The 22,356-nt window shown below is 40.9% G+C and overlaps 1 protein-coding gene across 2 annotated transcripts in view; it reads right to left on the bottom strand.

The window, feature by feature from the left end:
- Positions 1-6,526: 6,526 nt before the first annotated feature.
- The window catches only part of igsf9bb (immunoglobulin superfamily, member 9Bb), an 89,718-nt gene continuing 73,888 nt past the window's right edge, over positions 6,527-22,356 (bottom strand). For both annotated transcript variants that reach the window (XM_035626764.2, XM_035626763.2), the window contains exons 17-20: positions 21,815-21,860; positions 13,864-15,498; positions 9,381-9,508; positions 6,527-8,434 (exon numbers count right to left, since the gene is read on the bottom strand). In XM_035626764.2, coding sequence (XP_035482657.1) covers positions 8,220-8,434; positions 9,381-9,508; positions 13,864-15,498; positions 21,815-21,860 — 2,024 coding nt within the window. In that variant the 3' untranslated portion in view covers positions 6,527-8,219. The remainder of the gene's footprint in view (positions 8,435-9,380; positions 9,509-13,863; positions 15,499-21,814; positions 21,861-22,356) is intronic.

Genomic DNA, 22,356 nt, shown 5'->3' with positions numbered 1-22,356 from the left:
GGTTCAGAGTGCTTTATCGCATTTGCTAGAAATCCCATTGAACAGATTACTCTCCCAGTCATGATAGTGTGTGTAAGATATTTGAACTTTCCTTTTTCTTTATTTTCCCACCTACCATGCATCCATCGGTTTCCACTCACCTAGTTGACACACGCATGAAATGACCAAGACCATTTTTTGCCCAATAACATGATAAGTCATGTCCGGAAAAATTTAAACAATTTAATAAATAAAAACTGATGTAATATACACCATTGTGAATATACAACTACAACAAGCATACCAAGACATTTCAATTTACAAAAAAAACGGACAGTTCAATTTACTTGCTTTGAAAGCTTAACTTTTTAGGAAGAGTGGGGGTGAGCGGGAATTACAGTAGCCATACATTCTTGTGTGAGATTGTGCCAACAAATATAGAAAGCATCATGAGTATTGACTTCTCAGAGACGGTCAACATAAATAACTTAATAGTTACATTTCTGGGCTAAAGATTTCCATGAAGAGACATGTTGAGGTACTGAGTTGTCTACGCCTGTAACTAACAGTGAACACGCGTGTTTGCTGTTTTCCAGGAGGTCGTCGTGACAAAGACCCATACAAGTGACATCTGTAACTCAAAGTCAAAGTTCTACACATCTCAGGAAGACCGAACAATTAAGAGGAGACAATGAGTTCACTTTGTTCTTCTTCCACTTGTATTGCATTTTGTGATTTGAAGCATAAATGACATAATCAGCTTCATGTAGCTTGTACACAGTTTCTCATGTAAAGAGGCCGCAAGAGGTTTGCAGCAAAACATGTTTTACTAGTTTATGACAGCATCTTTGCCAGACAATATCTGGAGGCTTTTCTCTGGTCTGCAAACATAGTAACATTGCAGGTCCCTCATACAACTACAGCAGTGTGGTTGTAGAGGTGCCGATGACGTGAAGGTCACTTCCTACAACGCGAGGTACCTGCAGGGGGAGTTAGTGTGTTTACTCGACCTGAGAGAAAGACTGTCGGATTTCAATGTCTGTGATGAAAACCGCATCGGAGGACATGGTGAGTGTATCTTACCAGTCAGCACCAAACACAATGTGCGGACACTATCTGCAATCGCCAATACATACAGAGTTTGAAGCACTGTGAAGTTCAACCAAGATAAACTCAATCCCAGGAAAAATCATTATGACTAAAAATGAATGTCCTACCAAAGTCCAATCTGATCTGTGTATTCCCTGAAACAACAGCAGTCGGAAAAAAAAACCCAACTGTCTGAAGCACCCGACCGAACCAGGTGACTTACTGGCCAAACAGCAACCCACAGTACAGTACAGGATTGTGTAGCTACATTTTGTCTGAAGCAAGGAAATAATCCACCTCAAATAAATCAAGAAAGCACCACAGATGTCATCAAATAGCACCAGTTGTCAGAATGTATATGATGTGTTTTTGGCAATGTGCAGCACTGAACTGAACGTGACCAATGTCAGGTGGAACTCTGAGCAGCCGCTGCAATGCTCCACCTCCACTTTGAAGCCGAAAGGCGAAGGAACCGTCATCCATCGACTGGCACGTGCTTCTGTCTGTGACCCGGGACAGACCAACACCAGACATCTGAATCGCTCATGTCAGTTCAACGCGGCAGCGCGAAGCACTGTGTCTGTTACACACATCTGCACAGTCTGTATATTCCTGTGCTCTGCTGTGATACAGCTTGCAAGGGAGCACCATTGTAGGGAATTATCCTTTCATGCCGAAACAGATTGAAAAAGGATGCATGTGTGACTGCAGAAGCCGGCTGGAGACAGACCAAAAGAAATCAAATCGGTCTCCATGAGAACAGATGATCAGGCCCACTTACGTTGAAATAAAATTGACATTTGCTATCCACACCAAATGGAAGTCGCTATAAAAAAAACAAAACAAGTTTGCTGTATCCTTCTCTGAGAGTCTGTGAGAAATAGACAGTGAGATATACAGTACAGTGGCAGCCATTTTGGTGCACCATTCTCTTTTGTTTTATACACAGCGGAAAACCCTTGGACGGACATGATATTTCTCTACTTTGTAAGATTCTGCTTTGCTACAGTATAAAGCAACAGATGGATATAAAAATAATAGAATATAGACTTATACATTCTTGAAAACAAGTAGTTATATATATATATATATATATATATATATACTTTCCTATAAATTTATTTATTTATTAAACTAATTTCTAGCATTTAGATTTCCATTACTCACACATACAGTATACACATTGGTCTGTTACACCATGTTATAATGTGTCACTGAAGCAGACCCTACACTACTCAGTCCCAATCAATCTTCAATATAGACGATGTGCATCATATTTTTCTTCTACAAAAAATATATATGACAAGGTATGCTAATTTGAGATATTATTTACACTGTGTAACTGAACTTCTCTTCCTCCTCAAAATCTCAACATGTAACGTCTCCTTTGGACAAAAGTTGTTCAGTCGTCAATCTCAACTTCCCTCCACGTATTGATGGTGAATGTTTGCCGTAGGTTAGATTCAAGTCTTCTCCGCAATGCATCCTTCTGCTGTGGCCTTTCTGTAAAAGATGATATATCTGCAATGGGCTCTGACGGGTTCAATATTATTGAGTCATTTATTCACGGGCTTCCACCCATGGTGAGGGAAGTTGCTATGCAACATTTTACTGGCCTGTGAGCCATCGCTTAATTGGAAAAGCAGAGTGGTGATTTGTGATGTACTACGTAGTCACTACGTGTAGTCAGGATAATATTGCGAGCAGCCGGCCAGTTCTGACCCCGAATCAAAATACCAATATGTCGATTTATTTACACAAATCTCACTGATCTCAACAATATGATCCAACTCCAACCACAACATATGCACGTTGCTGATTTGGCCTCAAATTTGCACAACTTTCCTGATAAAAAGCCTGTTCTACGTGTGAAGTGTGAATATATTCAACAATACGATGAAAAGTCTCTGTCGATGCATCTTAAAAAAAACAGTAAAGCCAGAGTGAGACCACACCAAAGCCAGACTCTCGTTGTCCTCAGCTCAAGAGCCAAGACTGATACAGTACTGAGATTTTTTTTTTGAATATAAATTGTCTTTTAATGAGTATTGAAAATAAGAATGTGTCATGCTTTTCATCAGACACCACCGACACAGCTAATTATAAGCTATTTCAGATACTTGTACAGTACCATCGATGCAAATCATGTGTACTGGGGGCTCATATGACAAAATGATTACAGTTTATATGCAAAAGTAGTTCTCATTGAGCTATATAATCCATCATAATTCTGAGCTGAGGTAATTCACAAAGAATCCATCTTTTTCTAATCTTACATCTATGTACTGTACTTGACACGCGAGCATCCAGACTTTTTTCTTTTGACTCCAGACAACTGGTTGTAAGCTAATGTTCGCCTACTGTAACACGTATGATAAAAATATCAATTGATAGACATCACAGAAGTAGGAAAGAGTGTATCTATCAGCACCTAGTTACCGAATCGTCTCGAGACAACCATGGGTGTTGTAACAGTTTCAAGTCCAGTCGACGTATCTAATGGAGTATCTAATGCAGCGTGACGGCGGGAGTAAAGTGGGTGGTTCTACTGAATCGATCGTCCATTTATTTGATTTTTCTCTCACGCAGTTTTCCCTCTAGTCAGTAAATCGCCTTACAACAAGATTTTTTTTATTGGCTTTGGCTTCAAAGTCCAGGACTCAACAGATGACCACCCCCCCCCCCCCACACACACAAACAAACAGCAGATATAAAATGTTAGCTCTGGTCGTGGTGATTCGCCCATTTTTTTTTTATCAGTAGCATTCACATGATCATACCATGCAAATAATATTGTTCAATATACACTATACGTACAGTATGTAAATGGAGATTTTTTTTCTGTGGCACATGAAGAGGTATACAGTACGTCTTTGTTCAGGCCTCGACCTCGCCGTGACCTCGCCCTCAGCCGCGCTCCTCCAGCTCAAACTGTGCTCACTTCACTCGAGTCTCATTAAAGTGATGAAATGAAATCACAGCTCCCTCCACTACTGCTTTCATGCCACTCTGAAATGTCAGCGTGCTCTCTGAGCCGGTGTCGTGACACTTTCAAAGGAACCTGTCAAGATTAAACTGAAACACGTTGGAACCATATATATATATATATATATATATATATATATACTGGATTTGTGAACTGAGTCACAGCAGCATCTACATAAAAAATGCCGATACCAAAATGAAAAAATGTAATATATGTGATATATTTATATTTCATATTAAATTTTGCAACTACATGCATATTACTGACCAATTTTAATAAAATATGCAATCTCTCATTTGATTTTTTACAATATATATATATATATATATTGACTAGTTATACATACAAATTTCAATATGAATCTTCTCTATAATTTAGGTATCTGTCAGTTATGTTTTCTTTGAAACGTGGGATGATTAGAACGTCAAACAATATGTTGAGTAGTAAGTGTGAAACTGACAGTGTATCAGCTGTGATTTTGTGGGTATATGTCATTAATTGTAAAAGTTATTCATCAACAAAAACATTGTAGAAAGTTTGCATATTGGGGCGATATGTTGGTAAAGTGTTCACAAATAAAAAGCTATGGTTTGTTATGCAATTAATTTGGTCCAGATTCTTGATTCAAACTCTTTAAAGGAAGTTCCAGGACTGAAATGCTGATTGTACTTCTCTGAAAAAAATATCAGATTCCCAAATTGACCGAACACTTGTTAATTTCTGAGCAGAGATCTGATCTGATTTGATCTGGTAATGAATTGCTCCCCTAAGTGCAATATGAAGTGATTTCTGTCAAAGCCAGTGCCATCGCTTCTTCTGCAGAAAGGTCCCACAGCGACACACACACATCCCAAGGTCTGCTGTGAAACGCGCCACAAAACTAAATACCTTCTGAAAGGAAACTATGGCACTCTTCTTCGTGTACCTAATATAAACACCTTCCTAAATAAACATGACTTCAATTCAACAGCAACAAGGCACAATTATACATTTGACTTGATGCATCAGAGTGCCTGCAGTTGTTGTTGGTTTAGAGGAGAGGAGTTCTTGGTTCCTCTTTCAGTGTGATTTTGGATCCGACCACCACTCCAACAAGTGCCTTCTCTAGAGAGGCAGCAGTGAAGCCGCTTTGCTTCATGTGTTTAAAAAACACAAATACAGTGATTACATGGTTGTGAAAATCTATACGGCCTTTTTTTTAACCATTTATGGGAGAACGACTCGTTACTATAGCATCACTTCATCGTTCGCCCAGCACCAGTTTTACGAGAGCTCCTGCTTCACTGATATGTTGCAGTCGCTTTCAGTCAGTCAGTGCTTCACAAAAAACAACGTTGGTTTTGCTCTCTTATCCAGGCAGATACAAACTGGTGTCGACACACGGAGGTGGGCAGGAGCTCTCATGAATCAAAGGCTGCAGTTGGTTAGGAAGGGGGTTTTGCACACTGATCAATGATCCGTGTGGATTTTGTCATGCCGCTCTATACCCACTGAAAGCGTTCATGCTGACTTATCTATCTATTATGTATCTTTGGAACTAGAGACTGCGGCTCCACGCTACTTACAGATGTTGACAAGCCGCATTTTAGAGTTATTTCCACAACAAGTGCATTGTAATGACAACCTTGTAGACATACTAATTCCATGATTAGACAAAAACACAAGCTTCTTGACTAAAATGGTTGTTTATTTTAACTACAACACCTAATGTATCTGTGAGATCCAATAGATTTGCTGTCGTAGGGTGGCCATGCTGGATATTGTTGAGTCAGGACACTTTTTTATAGGTATAAATTGCTCTGATCTGTTTTTATTCAGTAGTAAAAAAGTACATGTCCTTTTCACTTGTCCAGCACTTTAAAACTCAAAATATGAGAGGAGAGGTGGGCTGTCGGATCAGGATGTTTCAAACCTTAATACTGTTCCTTTTGCAAGCACTCATTGTGGAAATATCTTCAAGCATCCAAAGTCATGTAAAAATTAGGCTAATTTTAGAAGACTATGTTGGAGGTGTCTGAATCTGCTCAAAATCACAAATAAAAAAAACTATGACACAAAGAAATCAATAAATGTGTACACTATGACCACACCGATGAGCAATACGACACCAAACGCACCTCAGCAGAGCATGGACACTGCTTCTCATCGTATTAGGGGGCCACGATATGTTAACCTAGCATCTACCCTCTAGTCAAATTGATTAGCTTTGGGGCAGAACTGAAAATAAATCACCAGCAAAAGCTTGAACTGTTTCGATACGCTCTCGTCCTCTGTCCATTCCAAAACAGAAATAAGCTCAGGCATGTGTAATGTGTGATGAAGCCAGGCTTCTGATGGTATGGCACTTCCATTACTTATCCAATTAAATTAGCATTTTAGCCCAATATTATCCACATGTCTGTCTGTTACACAAAAATCAAATCTTTCAAAATAAAAGTGAGCAATAAGTAAAAACAGATTTTAGCAGAGGAGTACGCCACAAATAATTTTTTGTTTGCCGTCAGTTCCACATCCTGCACTCTCAGTATTTCCGCTTGAAACAACACAAAAATGAAACAAATGCAAAAGACTTAAACAATAAATAAAAAATAAAAAATTTGACTAGAAATAAAACTTAGACACAAGTGAAGCAGGCAACCAATCAGAAGCTCCATTAAGGCCACCATCTAAAAATACTATCCTATACAGTACTATGGCACAAAATCCTATCCTCCCATTAGTATGATTAGGTCTTTTCTTTAACTGGATTGTTTTTAGCATGAATATGGTCCTTTCTGAATAGGATTTGGAGCCCTCTAAATGACCTACAGTAGAAAAACTGCAGGAGGAGATGTAAAGGAACAGACACGTCAATTGAAATGGAAAATAACGATTTTGCTCCAGTGCAAAACGGTCTGATATATCAGAAGCTAAACACAGAGCTGACGTATGGTTACATGGAGCAAACGAATAACTTTGAATTGATCAGATGGTTTTTGAGGATTCTGTGATAACACAATTTTTTATATATATATATATTTAAATTATATTATTAAATTACGTCTGTTCCTGTGTGAGATGTGCAAATGTAAGCCCCTGGTGAAGCCTGCGTGATTCACCGTGGAATGACATCTACTCAATTCCAAGTTAAGTCCAGTGTGTTTCTGTTTCATGTCCTGCAGAAAAGATGAGGTGGTTATGAATCTGCAAGATAAATAAACTAAATGAACTCATTGTATGTCAAACAAACTAGAAGAGTGAGAAGGTAGAAAAATGTTCTAATATGAAAAGCCAATAGAGAACCTTAAGGACTATAGAGATGAAACGAGCGAGTTTGTTCTGCTGGCTGATCCTGGTGGTTGTGTGGTCTCGTGTCCTGTGCTCTGAGGTATATTGGTAGGAAGTGAGAACACCCATATTTTGTGAGGCGGGTTTCTCGGCAGATAAGAGACGTTGCTGGCGGAGAGGATCCGGTGGGAGGTGCTGTAAACAGATACTTTGAGGGGATGGGTCAGCAAAAGAAACATGACCCATGCAGGCCTGGAGAAGTATGACAAATTAAAAATGGTAACACTGGAGTTTTAAATAAAAATAGGAACGGAGTTGGTAATCGAGTGTTGCCTCTTTTTGAATTAAAGCTTTGCACTGGAGTAAAACGTTGGAAGCTGTGACAGCTATCATTCTGATGAGAATTGCTAGTAGTCTAGAAACATCTTAAGGGGGAATACCACCTAATTTAAGCGCACACAGAAAATTCTTGTGCCTTTAGGTATCGCAGTCTATAAAAATGATCCCAACCTCTTCAGGGGGAAGCCTCAGAAGCAGGACTTTAATCCGCTTTCTCACTGACAGTTAATTGAAAAAAATATTTTTGGTCATAACTTAATCAGCACTTTTTACTGGAGAAAAAACAATTCTCCCAAGAACATTCGGCGCCATCACAGATTAGTCAGTGAACATGATAGAAGGCTCACTAATGCAGACTGAAATGACCAAGGGCTTAGTCAGAATATACTGAATGCTAATCAAAATTTAGGGATATTCCCCTTTATAGACAATAAACTGCAAACATCTTCTGACAGTGTTGTTTGCCTTCTTTTAACAGGAGTTGAGCAACGTATCATTAGCCTGTGCTATTTTGGAATGGGGGCAAATTGCATGGTTGTGACCTTGTCCTCAAGGACTTTTAGAGGAGAGTGGCATGGTCTAGGTCTATGTTGTCCATGCTCGCCAAAATTGCCTTCTGGTCCTCCCGAGGTGGGCGGCGGTACAGCAGAGCAGAAAAGCGAGTATATGGGTCATGGAGGATGGGCCGTTTCCTCTTCTTGCGGAGGTAGAGAGCTTCTTCGGGCTGGAGTACCTGAGAGGTGTAGGCCGGCTGGGTCTGAGAGGTGGAGACACCTGGGGGAGGGGAGATGGACGGCAGGTCATTGCCACCAGAATTCATTGGCACAGAATGGAGGAAATGTTAACAGGTGATTCTGCACAATAATCTAACTGACAATCACAGACATTTCCATGTAGTTATAGCATATCGTGGGAAAGCATCATGGAATCATCATAGAGTCCACACCATTATTTTCAATACTCCACAATTAAAAATAAAACTATATTTGATGCATCTTTGATACAACTTAAGTCCCTGAAGTAATGCCTTTACCACAGAAGTCCTGGGAATAGGTTTATAACGTATGTTTTATATAGCTACTGCATTAGTCAACAATTTGCCAGTAAACAGTTATTTTCCATTTGGTTAACTATGCTTTTCATATACAAGCTCATTTTACTTTCTTTCACAGAGTTAGATTAGAAGATTGATATAATTAATACACAGTCTGAAACTGTAGAGCCAGAAGACTCAGGATTAGCTTAGGATAGCATAGAGACTTGAGGTAAACAGCTAGCCTGACTCTGACCAAAGATAACAAAATCTACTTACCAGCTCCTCTACACCACATTTACACCTGACATGAAATGTGATATGTATCTGGATGCAATTTCTGGATAATGATTAACACATTAAGGTGTAAATGCGTATAAAACACATGTCAGACCACGTTTTAAAGCATTGCGATGAGATCTCAGCCAGGTGTATGTGCGATTCACACAGCATGACCACAATCTCAAGAAAAATTAACCCCCAACTCTGCTAGACTGAAAAACCTACAGGCAATAGCAGTAGCAGCCAAGATGTGAAGCTCAAGCTGGGAAGCTCAAATGCTATAATAAAAGTAATATTAGCAACAAGGTGAATTCTAACGTTTGCTGTTGCAGATTCCCACTTTAGTTCTGTAATCATTGTGATGTAGCAAGTTTTAAAAAATATCAGAGAGAACCAGGTTCACACCTGCTTTCTTTCTGGTCTTGGAGTTATTGTTGTTCATTGTCATCTTCTTGGTCTTTTTAATACGTTGGTATCTCAGTGCATCAATCCTCTCAGACCCCGAAAGGGCACTCAGCGCACCTCGACGTCTTCTGGATGAAGAAGAGAGAGAGGGGAAAACAGGTAACTCCTAAGCCAGAAAGAGTTAGTGGACCATGCTTCTGCACTACGGAGTGCAAAAAACCCCAGAAACCTCAAAATAGTACTGCTTGTGCTAAGCCACAGGTGCAGCACATTACCAAAGCATCCTTTTTTAAGGTTTGGGATTTGTAAATCAGGACAATATTTAAAGTTTCCTAAAAGGTACAACATTTAAAAAGACTTGCACTGTTGGTTTCAGAGGAAAATAAGCAAAATCCAGCAATATTTTCAACAAAATGTAAGTAAGACTTTTCAATTTTCAACAAATTTGCAGATTGGATATTTGGTTTGAATATGAATCTATCACTCTGAAAATAACAGATGCAAATGTTTCCTTGGTATGAGGTGTATATTTCTCAGCTGCTTGTGATCGCATCTAAAGACCTCCCTCCCATTCATGGAGGTACTTATGACTTGGCAGCCCAAAGATTTCTGCCGCAAACAGACACTTGGTTCTCTCAAAGCAGAGAAAACAATTAGTAGTACAGAGAGGCCATCTTCCTATGGCGGCTGCAGAGAGAAACCGAAGTTCATTAGTAGAGGGGAAAAATCACAGCTGAGCAACAAAGCATCATCAATGTGTATTCATAGACATGGATACTGTCTACAATGGGCTTCACCATGCTGACAGGGGGAGAGATGGCGGGAGGGGAAAATGACTACTCGGGAACAGTCACATAATGGAAAAATAAGCCAAAGAAAAGCGAAGCACTAGGACAACAAATGTAACAAGAATTAATCCATATAATTGTTTCTTTTCTTTTTTTAAACGGAAGAGCAATATTTAGCGATGGCATGCATGGCAGTTTGCACATGGAACACGACTTTAAAGGGGAATACATTCAAAAGCACTTCGTTGGGTAAGTTACTCCAACCTATGGGGGTTCTCATCCCCCAACCCATCTCTCCCTCGTGTGCCCCTCCTGCAAGCCCTTGGCAAATTATTTGTTCCTGAGGTCAGAAAGAAGTGGATAAGCTTTTTTGGCAGGACACTTGCTTCATATGGCAGTAAGAACTGTTATGCAGTCCAAACTTGCAAGTGCAATTGTATACTTCAAGTGGATGATGTGATTCATGCTACAGATGCTTTATACAGGGGATTAAGGCCATGTGTCCACCAGGAATCTTTTTAAGCTGTCTAGGCAAAACAGATGCTTGTGGGAAGCACTGGTCATGATTACTGTTATTGCTTTGGGGCGATTCAATATCTGCAAAGAATCTGTGCAATTCTGTTAAAAGCTGGAATATTCTTTTCACATCTTGAAACGGGTGCGCTGACAACTATATGCATGCTAAGCTTTCATCGCTGCCAGAAACATGCATCATCATTTCAACCGAACTGTTAAAGCCAAAAACGAGCTGTGAATGATGGCTCCCAGTGGACACACAGCTTAAGGTTACGTCACAACGCCAATTCGACAAAATATTTCTTTGCAGTCTTTGGAGATTGGAGTCCAAAATATTTTCATTTGATGTCATATTACAGTACAATAAGCATCTGTAAAATATAAATGGCAGAATGTGTCACGCTTGAGGAGAATGCTAAGAGTGCTCTTACAAAGTAATCGGATATTTGGAGACTATAAATGTAGAAGAAATTACACATGTAAAGTTGTTTCATAAAAACACGGTATGCCACACCTTAATCTATAGAATACAAAAAGACACAAGAGAAGCAAGGGCCATACCTTAGAGGAGCATATTTGCTCTTGACTTCTTGTCTGGCCATCGAATGGACTTCACTATTGGTTATTTTTTAAAGGAAGTATTTAATGTGACAATATGTTTAACCATTAACATGATTCTTGTTGGCATCTTGCCAGAGGTCAAAGAGCAGGTGAGGCTGATCTTCCACACTATTATTAGGCACATCTTCAGACTGAGAGGGGGGTGGAAGTCAGGCGTACCAGTAGTAGCTTGATATATCTTTAACATCTTGATGGATGTTAGTTCCAAATAATGAGTGGGAGCTGCACCCTCAGCAGCAATTGATTCCATCCCAAGGACGATGACAAAATAGGAGGGATCACGCACTCACTCAACTTGAGTGTCGGGCCTTGACCAACGAACCACCTCAACTTTAGCTTGGACGTGAAACTGGTGGTAAAGTCTTCCACTAACATATGAAGTGAAGAATCACTATCATTAAAGAAAGTAAGTAGGTCCTCCATGAATTTGAGGCCACTGGGCTGTATTGAGGAAGGAGGCACAGTCATTGAACTGCAGCAGAAGCAGGGAGTGGGGATCTTGCGTCAGCATTGGAGAGAAGATGGAACAGGTCTAGTTCATGATGATGATTGTGACAGCCATTTTTGCTGAAAAGTGCTTTGCACTGTTTCAAGACAAAATTAAGGAGATAAACACCAATAGCATACAATTACCTTACTAGGCATTGCGTTAATTGATCTGTCTCAGGGTGACCAGGCTTAGACTCATGAGGGTAAATCAATAGAGAAGTCCGTAGAGGCCTGAACTTTTATAAGACCATTAACCTACGGTAGATTGTTATGTAGGAGCTTGCCGATGCATTGACAATCATTTAACTTTTGGCTGATTTCAAAAGTAAAATGACTGACATATAGGACACAACTGAAGTGTGGTTTTATCACTACACAAAATGTGTTCATAGAAACATGGTTGAGTTTCATAACCATTGAGCTGGACAATAGTCCAGTTTGGCACAACTGTGCTTTTTACTATCCTGAAATGTATACGAGCGGGTGACCTTTGCTGGATTCATTTTCAAAACAGTGAACCAAGTAACCAATAAATACTTGGATTAGTATATTTTTTATTGGTTTGAGGCTGATGAGATTACTCCTGTCTATTCTAATGTATTCTTCCTATTATGTTTTCTTGCTAACAGATACAAAATGTTGATTGTGAATATGGTCAGTTAGCAAACCACTCAGGCATGAAATCATGTTGGTGATATTCTGACCTAAACTATTATCTGAGAGATGGCATATGCATATCAGTCGGAATGCATAATGTTTCTAAGGACTGCACAACTTAAAATGCATATAGCCACTTTGAGAAAAGGAAAAAGGAAAAAACTGAAATTAACTACATGTGTCGACTGAAGGAACAAATCAAACAAAGACTCAAAGTCTTGTATTCCCCTTTAAAGGACGAGGTGATCAAAAAAAGTCCCACCTGCTAACCCCCCCCTTTCAGACATGGATCCAACCCTTACCTATTGCGGTGTAGAGGACCTGGTCACAACAACGCTGCCCAGATAGCTGAGATCAATCAAAAACAAAGCAGGTAAGACTCCAGGAGCCATCAAGAACCACCATACTGCCCCTAATTTATAATGATGGAAACATTGCAGTACATGAGAAGCGGACAGGCCCTGTGACACACTTTGCCCAACGACCTTTCCTTGGTAGTCAGACCTGGGGGAGTCCTGGGGCAATTAAAAGGGTTGGGGTGAGAAAGGTTACAGAAAAGGAAGGGGGAGTAAATAAAATCTGAAGGTAAGGGAGAATTGGTCATGCAGTCAGGTTACTAAGGCCGAGGATGGGCCGCAGGGCCTGCCAAGATGAACTCTTCTTTAAGCATCCCTCTGCATGATAAAGGCATCGTCAAAGGCTTGGAGCTAGACATAACAATGAGTGTTTGTTTTTTCTGGGGAATCATTTGGATGAATATTATGGGATTTCTCCTGGTAGGTGAAAGCGAGAGAATGCATGATACAGATGGAAAAACTGGGACCCTGTGGTGATATCTGCAGATTCCCAGGCTTTAAGGGGCTTGGCCAAACAAATTACACACTGCATTGACAATAGCATTTTTTTTATCCGGATTAATTGTAGCCCCAAAAGGTCTGAAATGTAATCTGTGAAGCAAATGCTTTTTTTTTGTCCGGTCAATTGTTGCACAATTTATACTTTTTGGTCTTTTCACTGGAAAATGCAATTTTTTTTTGCAAACCGATAATTTTGGAACAATGCTTCACAGATGCAGTGGGTGAATTTCTCTAACTTGATGTCTGGCATGAAAAACAGCATTGACCAAATTGAAACTAAACTGAAAACTTCCAGAGCTTATCAAATGAATCATCACAACAAAATGGTTTTCCTTAAACCATAAAATCTTTCATAGTGTTTACAAATGAAACAACGTGGGGCAAAAACATTAACTAAACTTACAAATTAATTTGCCCTAAAGATGATTTAAAAAACGAATGGACAATAGAGCACTCCAGAAACCAAAATGCCAGAGCAAATTCACACATCAAAGCAATATGGATTGGGGCAGATGACTCAAATGGTATCCCTCTCTGCATGCCTAATGCACCTACCCTGAAGCTGACAACTGGGGTGGAGAGGGCTCAGATGGAAGGATCTCCTCCTCAGTCCTCCTCTGAGATGGCATCTGCCCAAACATGTTGCTGCTTTCCATGGGGGGTGATGGGGACTGGGAAGCTGGGTAGCTGGTTGCAGAGGTGGCAAAGGCCATGTGGGAACGGTAGCTGGGGCTTGCTCTCCTGCTACCCTGGCCTTGGGCAGGTGAGGAGGAAGGGGAAGATCTCCTTGAGAAGCTGGCTGTGGAAGGAGGGAGGAGGGTAATCTCAGACATCTCTCGGGGTATGGAAGGTTGGACAATGCTGGGACGTGGCCTGGGACGTACGACAATCTCTGGGGAACCCTCATGGGAACTAAAGGGGCTTTGTGTGAGGGGTGAGAGTCGAGAGGGCTGGAGAACCACCTGATGCATGCCAGAATCCATCCTGCGAGCCTGTCTGGGACTGAAACGAGGTGTTGTTTCAAACCATCGCGTGTCCAGGCTACTGAATGTGCTAGGGACAATATGGGCCATTGGATCGGTGTAAGGCAAAACTGGCACACCCATTCCGTGGCTTGTGTGTCTTAGCTGCCCTAAATGTGCCTCTTGCATAGCTAAATGCCTGGCTGGGGAGCCATGAGGCCTAGCCTTGCTGGGAGACTTTCTTGAGTGGCTCTTTGTGGCCTCCAGTGGCAGGACGGCTGGGTAAGTGGGCATTGGGAGGGAGGAGGGCTGGAAAGCACTAAGGGGAAGAACATGAGGTGGAGGAGGGTAGGGGGAATCATGGCGGAGCTGTAAAGGGTGATGAGGTGGAAAAATGAATTGGGGTCCCTCCAAACTTGCAAAGGTGAAATCCAGCCCCTGCCAAATTTCCGGTGAACGGGAGGAAGAGGTAAGTGTCAGAGGAAGTGGGAAACCAGAGACGGCATATTGGGGGAAATCACCCTCCACTATTTCTTCAGGAATCATGGGGTGACCAAAGGGACCTTCAGCAAGATATGGAGGGGAGGACATGACAGAGCTGAGAGGGCTGGTATCAGGCATGTAAAAAGGAGGTGGGGGATCATGATCCCCAGGGGGGCCTAGATAACCATAGAAAGCCCTGTGGTGGAGAGAGCCTCGGATTTGCCCTGTGGCTTGGAGCCGACTGCTCTCCATGATGGTCATACCTTCAAAGGGCCTGTGGAAACGAGGGCTGTAGGCTGGAGGTTGCAGATAGGATTCCTGACTGGAGATAGGGGAAATCTGGTGTGGCCGAAGGGGGGCCATAACTGGTGGCAGAGGCCTGGGATCGTCATTCTCTTCATCTGACTGTCGGAATTCAGGATAGAGGTCTGATTCCTCCACAAAGGGGAAGCCCTCAATTCGCCGGGGCTTCACAGACATTTCTGCAGCAGTGGGATCAATGACAAAGCGTCCATCTGGGCCTCGACTGATTAGTTCAATGGGCGTCGTTGCTTCCGCTTCATGCTTCATGCCGTACTTCTTGCTTGTTATTGCTCTTTTGGTCTTCTTGTATAATGACAATTCCTCCTTCTTCCCTGGACTTGGTGGTGGTTTCTTCCCACGCTGGTCATGACTATCCTCAGATGATTCTGACAGGGATGCCTTCGAGCGGATGCTCTCTGGGGTCACCTTTCCTGAAGATGACCTATGAAAAACAATATAGCAGAAGATATTATTATTTTTCCAGCAAAGTAAAGTGTCACTGATCCTGCTGAAGACGTGTCCGGCTACATTAGAATAAAAATGACAATGCACTCCACCCAAGCACATAATTTATAAAAGCATAGTTGTAGGTGAATTGCACTCAACACCTCTTTGATCATATATCACTTACAATGATGTCCTTCAAAGTTTGACGCCTGTAAATTTTCAGTAAATTGAATAAAATAACATATAAAGAAATAAAAACGTCAATAAATAGAAATGACACTAATCTTCATTGTCTTGAAAATTATCATTAAATTGTGAATGGGAAATTACGAAGAGTAATGACTTAGCAGTGGCTGTTTCCCTGGTAACTTTGGTACTGGTAACTTTACCTATGCTTCATTTTCTAGTCAGTCAGGGAGGTGCAATAAGGAGGGGATATACATACTGAATGTCACACTAAATTGGTTGGTGTGAATCTCTAATGTATTCAATTCATGCATAATTCCATTACAAAGAAGAACAACAAAATGGTTTGTTTGTACCTACAGCAGTTTAAAGAATTTTCGTAATTGCAGTAAAGATATCACTTTCACTCTAGATATATTAATTGCAAAGCATATTGACATAGATGATACATTTTCAATTGTTTTGGCTTTGTACTGCAGCACATTTGATTTTACATTTCTTGCGTATTATCCATTAAAAGCCAAATGCTAAAAAATCTCCATTACTGTGTGTGTGTGTGTGTGTGATTGATTAGAGGTGATTGGCAGAGAACAGACTTATTACTACCACTGACTCAAATGTTCAGGAGTTTTATAACTACGATTTGAGCATGTGATCACCAAATAACACACTTTAATACATATTTCGAGCTCGGTTTCCATTTGTATTTGATATTCTTGTTATAAAAGACATTGAGAAGTGTTTAAATATGAAAAAGCAAAAGAAACCAGAGTTGCTTTGAAGCCAAAATCACTTTATTAGGTGGTAAAATGAAACATATAGCCAACGCTCAGTGGAATCTCTAAGGCCTGTGCTTATAGTGATGTTTTTCAGGAAACTATCAATGAAAAACCACTGTTGCATTTGATGGATATTCCAGGGTCCACAACCTTTACATCTGCTTTTAGAAGCTACAAAGACTGCTCATACAATAAAAATAAGTTTCAAATTTACTCAATACTCAGAATAATTATACAGTTCAATAAAATACTTAATGGTCATCATAGGCTCACACAGTACGTCATAAGCAGCAGTAGGCACTGATGTTGCTACCGTTACAAGCTCAAACTGCAGAATAACAATGAAAACACTTTACATTCTGTCAGATGAACAGAGTGGAGAGGTGTGACTGTGACAGTGTCTGGGAGGGGAAAAGGAATGGTGCTGAAGTCTCTCGACTCACGGCTGTTTCAGGTCACTGGCAGATGGAATTGTGACTTAAAGGAGTTAGTGGGGACACAATCACAAATAGCTCGAACCACAAAAGCATAAGCTGCGCAGGAAACAAGGAGAATGGAACAATTGGATCAGAAGGTTGACTTCCCTCTCATATCTGTACAAACCATATGTGGTGTTTGTTTCAATGAATTATCATTATACCGAAAGAAGTTGCCCAATGGGATCTCAGTGTCTGAGAGTTGGATGAGAAGATTTAGTACACTAAATATGAAGTTTTGCATCGTGGGTAATGTCAGGAAGCAGGGGGGAACAGCAACCAATTCATTTGTTTTTAAGTTGAATTCGTACAAAAGCTGCAAAGTGCAAAAACAACTGAAATATTTAAGATTAGTTATGTGCAAGAATGTTTCTTGCGGTGATCTTCTTGAGTCATTCCCAGGCAACCAGTCTTAATGCTAGGCTAAGCTAACTGTCCTCACCCAACTTCAGATTTAGAGTACTGACATGAGAGTGGTATCAATTCTGATATAACGAAATGGAAGGACCACAAGCATTTTTCCCATAATGTCAAGATATGAAATAAATGAAAGGGACCACACACACACACACACACACACACACACACACACACACACACACACACACACACACACACACACACACACACACACACACACACACACACACACACACACACACACACACACACACACACACACACACACACACACGTATATATATATACACGTATATATATACACACGTGTGTATATATATATATATATACATATATATACACACACATATATATACACACACATATATATACACATATATGTATATATATGTATATATATATATATATATATATATATATATATATATATATATATATATATATATATATATATATATATATATATAATATGTATATCATTGTTACATTTCCCATGATCTGCTCCTGCTGTCCTGAATAGAAGTGCTAATCTGAGAGAAATGCCGGTTTCTTTTCACCCTTATCTGTGTCTATTAAAGTTGTACTACATGTTCAGATGGATTATCTTTTCTTTTTTTTTTTTTTTTTTAGAGTCCCTCAGCTCTCATTTTCTGGTGATGAAAATCCTTCAATGTATGAAAGAGCACGATCAGTATTGTCGCTGCCTGGTGGGGACACTTGGCCAGGTGCATGCAGACAGGTCAGGAGTCTGAGGGGCTGGGGCTGAGCCCGAGTGCAATGGGGTGAATACAGTGTGCACGGACAGGGGGATAATGGTTGGCACACTCACTGAGGACTGGAAGGTTGGGGCCTGTACCTGCTTGCGTCCAGCCCCTCCCAGTAGGGCTCAATGCTGGGAATGAAGCTAAGTGGACTCCTGTAGAAGTGGGAGATCAGACAGTGAGAAGTGGGGGGGACATGGGGGTAAACAGGATGCTGCCTGCCAATGAGAGGTATGTTTATAAAAGCAACAGAAAATGAGAGATAACAGTTTGATATCTGTATAGATATGTGTTGAAAAAGACAGAAATGGGATGGAGTTGAGAATAAGAAAAGTCAGGAGAGTCTTGGAGACGAGAGAGGCCATCATGGTGCAACAAGAGTTTAGGGCAAGAAATAACAGCAAAGATGTGACCACTGGGGAAATCAGCCACAATCCCACACACTCGGGCCGAGAGCCTCAGGTCAGAGGACGCAGCTCGGATTCCTCTTATGTCTTAGTTACTCCCACATTAGACATGAACAAGGAAGAGGAAAATTGAAGAAATGTGCATTTCCTTTAATGAGAGAATGAGTCATGTGACATCGCTTGCTGATTAATAGCCACAGAGCTGAGGCACCACTCTGTAACATCTCTCGAAATATTAGCCCATGCATGTTATACAATTGGGCTGCGCGCTGGCGTAGTGGTTAGCACTTTCGCCTCACAGGAAGAAGGTTGTGGGTTTGAATCCCGGTTCAAACCAACCAGGGCCTTTCTGTGTGGCGTTTGCATGTTCTCCCCGTGTCTGCGTGGGTTCTCTCCGGGTTCTCCGGCTTCCTCCCGCAGTCCAAAGACATGCAGAACGGGGTTGGGTTCATTGGAGACTCTAAATTGACCGTAGGTGTGAATGTGAGAGTGAATGGTTGTTTGTCTCTGTATGTGGCCCTGTGATAGGCTGGCGACCTGTCCAGGGTGAACCCCGCCTCTCGCCCAATGACAGCTGGGATTGGCTCCAGCACCCCCGCGACCCTTAAAGACGATGGATGGATGCTATACAATCAATACTAGTGTCAACGCTCGGACAGTGAACCTGTATTTGAACTGCACACATCATTTAAATCAATATAAAAAAGTGCTTAGATTCACAGATCAGATCTGCTGGGAGGATTTACTGTGGGCCAACATGGGCCTTAATCTACATAAGAAATCTCTTTTCAGGATTCCTTTTTCAGTCATACCTATTACATCATACCTATTATAGTAAACTATAATATAGTATTTTTTTTTTCATTTTCTCACTGTCAACAAATGTCATGAAAAGACCAAAACCAAAAATACAATGTCTGTCTCTGATTTGCTCAATTGCACCGTCTGTGGCTCTCAGCCCCAAGACAAAAAAATCGAAAATCATTTCCAACACAGCTCGTCACTGGGGTGTTGTGGCACAATATTAATCAAAAAGGAAGAAATACAATAAAATGTCACCAAGTGTGTCTTTCTCTAAGATATATCAGGCTTTCACACACACACACACACACACACACACACACACACACACACACACACACACACACACACACACACACACACACACACACACACACACACACACACACACACACACACACACACACACACACACACACACACACACACACACACACACACACACACACACACACACACAGGAAACATAAAATGACACTAAACGTATCCTTTCACACATGGAATTAACATTTTTAAATAAAAAATTACACACTTAGTTACAAATATAATGACAAAACATGTTTTAACTGTGGGTTACTGAATATAGATTGGTGGATGAAAAAGCCAATTGTTTTCATTAAAAACTTCATCTAGAAAACAATGAATTATGCAAAAAGTGAGGAGGCGCTAACAAGTTGAAGAACCAGACAAATAATATAGAAAATGTAAGAAACGTTGTTGTTCGAACATTTCATCTGGTCTCATTGACTTGTTCCATAATGATGGATACTTTGTACTTCCTGTAGCTGTGCTGTAACACGGTCACAAGTGCTTGCTCACAGACATGATTCATGTTTCATGTGTTCTTCCTGCTGTGACGTGTAAAACTGTCTCCTGTGAGAAATGTCTATCAGGGACCTGACGTGTCCGAGATCGGACCAATTCCAGGACACAGCAGAGTGTTGTCCAGGACATTTGACGGATACAGTAATTACTGTATACAGCTGGAATCACAACTAAATATGTTTCTATTTACAGAATTCTACACACCACTTTCTCTATCACCATTTCTAGAACCATCATTCATACACTGGTATGGTGGTGATTTAGGGTTATGGGTCTTGCCCAAGGACACTTCGGCACGCGAGCTGGAGACCCCCGGGATTGGACCATCGACCTTCGATGGTCCAATGGAAGAGCCTCTGTACCTCCAGAGCCACAGTTGCCCATATTGATTGACACATACATAAATAGAAGAACACCCTCTCTCGCTCTACATATATACTGTATATACAGTTTATAGATGCAAGACACATAATCCAACAGTAACGATGAATGAATGTGAAATGTTCGTTGTTTTGCTACTTACAGTATGAATATATAATCAGTCAAATATACATGTTGTTATATGTTTGCAATAGCAGCAATGTTCCTAAGTCGTGTGAATAATGTCATGATCTTTCCTGCTGTTGAACTCCACCTGGAGATGAACGGTGCGTTTTAAAGAGCGTCGAGGTGACCGCGTCTCCTCTGAATGAGCGTGACCGTTGAACAGATATTGAACCACCTTTCTTTGACTGATGTTCTCACACGATAACAAAGTGAACAGAGGGCGTGAAGTGCAGCCCAGGAAGAGGACAGACGAGAGAAGTGCTGACGGAGCAGAGACTTTACTGAAACGTGATGTCTCCTCTTTCGTCTGTGCTCTCTGAAACACGTCCGGCATGTCGCCACTTCCAGTACTTTAACTTTACCCTTTGTTTTACGTACTTACTTTACTTCTGGCTCTTCTTTGGTTTTTACCTTTTGCTTTTTTTCCCTTCAAGAACTGCTTGACAGACCTCTCCTCCAGTCTTAGTCAACCTAGTGAAGACTGGTATCCCTGCATTTCTGTTTGGCATTTGTTCTGCTTTTTTAAAACTTAACTGGAAACAAGTCTCAGTCTGTAGCCCAACTTCAATTTTTTTGTACTTTAATATGTCTATAGCTTCAAAAGTGTTGCTGTTCAACCAACAAAATTACTTTCAAGACGATTCGGCAAGTCTCGTTAAGAGGAGCAGAGACCATCCGAGCACAACCGACCGAGGAGCCATCAGAGACGGCAGCAGATCCTCGTCAGCCTTAAGAAATCTGCTCCATCAACTGGAGGAAGGCCGTCAGCTGAGCGGCCCTGCTGCCAGAACACCGTTGCCTGGCAACCGCTGCATCCCAGGCATCCCAGTCCTCGTGAAAGAAAACTGTCCCCTAGCGCTTCGCTGTTCTCTGGTAATCCTGAATTCATTTGATTATTGCCAGTTCATGTTTTTTCAACTTTTATTTTTAACCATTTACTAAACTTTGCAGAATGGAATAGAGTTTGTACGACAGACGCTGTGGTGTCAGCCGACCACTGAGCGAAATGAATCCGACCTGTCGCGCCCCGTCGATTATGGGATTGTTGAGCACCGTGAAGTGTTGCTCTTCTAACTGTGTTATGTGATATGTGCAGTGGGAGTAACTTACGGAGTCTCCACACTTTTTCTGCAATGGGTAATGGACAGAGGAGGGTCTGGAAGATAAACAGAAGAAACAAGACAAATACTGTTATTAGTGTTCATTAGAGTCGTACGTATGTGTACATGCCAATCCCTACAAAGTCTTCAATCATTTCAGTAGGATCTAACTGAAAGAGTTCACACCACATGCTACATCCTGGCATTCAGAAACATAACAGCCACTAAAGTTAGTGTTAATGTTACTTAGTTTATGTACAGTCCCTGTAAATAATTGCAAATAAATAACAGATCCAAGACATTTACATTAAAGTCTCAAAATAACTTGACTTTCCTACAGACAACATGTTGCTGCTGCCAAACTTCAGGCAGGACTTGAAACCCAGTGACCGAATGACAATAAAATGCACGAGTCCATTGAACACAAAAGATAAACTACTGTAATGATTCCCATTATTAATGTAGTGATAAAACAACAAACTAACGAAAAAAGACACCAGAAAATGACTCGAGGACCAAAACTTCCGATCCGATCTTTGTGACATTCACAGA

The sequence above is a fragment of the Scophthalmus maximus genome, chromosome 2 (genome assembly GCF_022379125.1).
Source record: "Scophthalmus maximus strain ysfricsl-2021 chromosome 2, ASM2237912v1, whole genome shotgun sequence".
NCBI lineage: Eukaryota > Metazoa > Chordata > Actinopteri > Pleuronectiformes > Scophthalmidae > Scophthalmus > Scophthalmus maximus.
The sequence above is the reverse complement of the archived record's forward strand: the minus strand, read 5'-3'. Positions and strand labels throughout refer to the sequence as shown.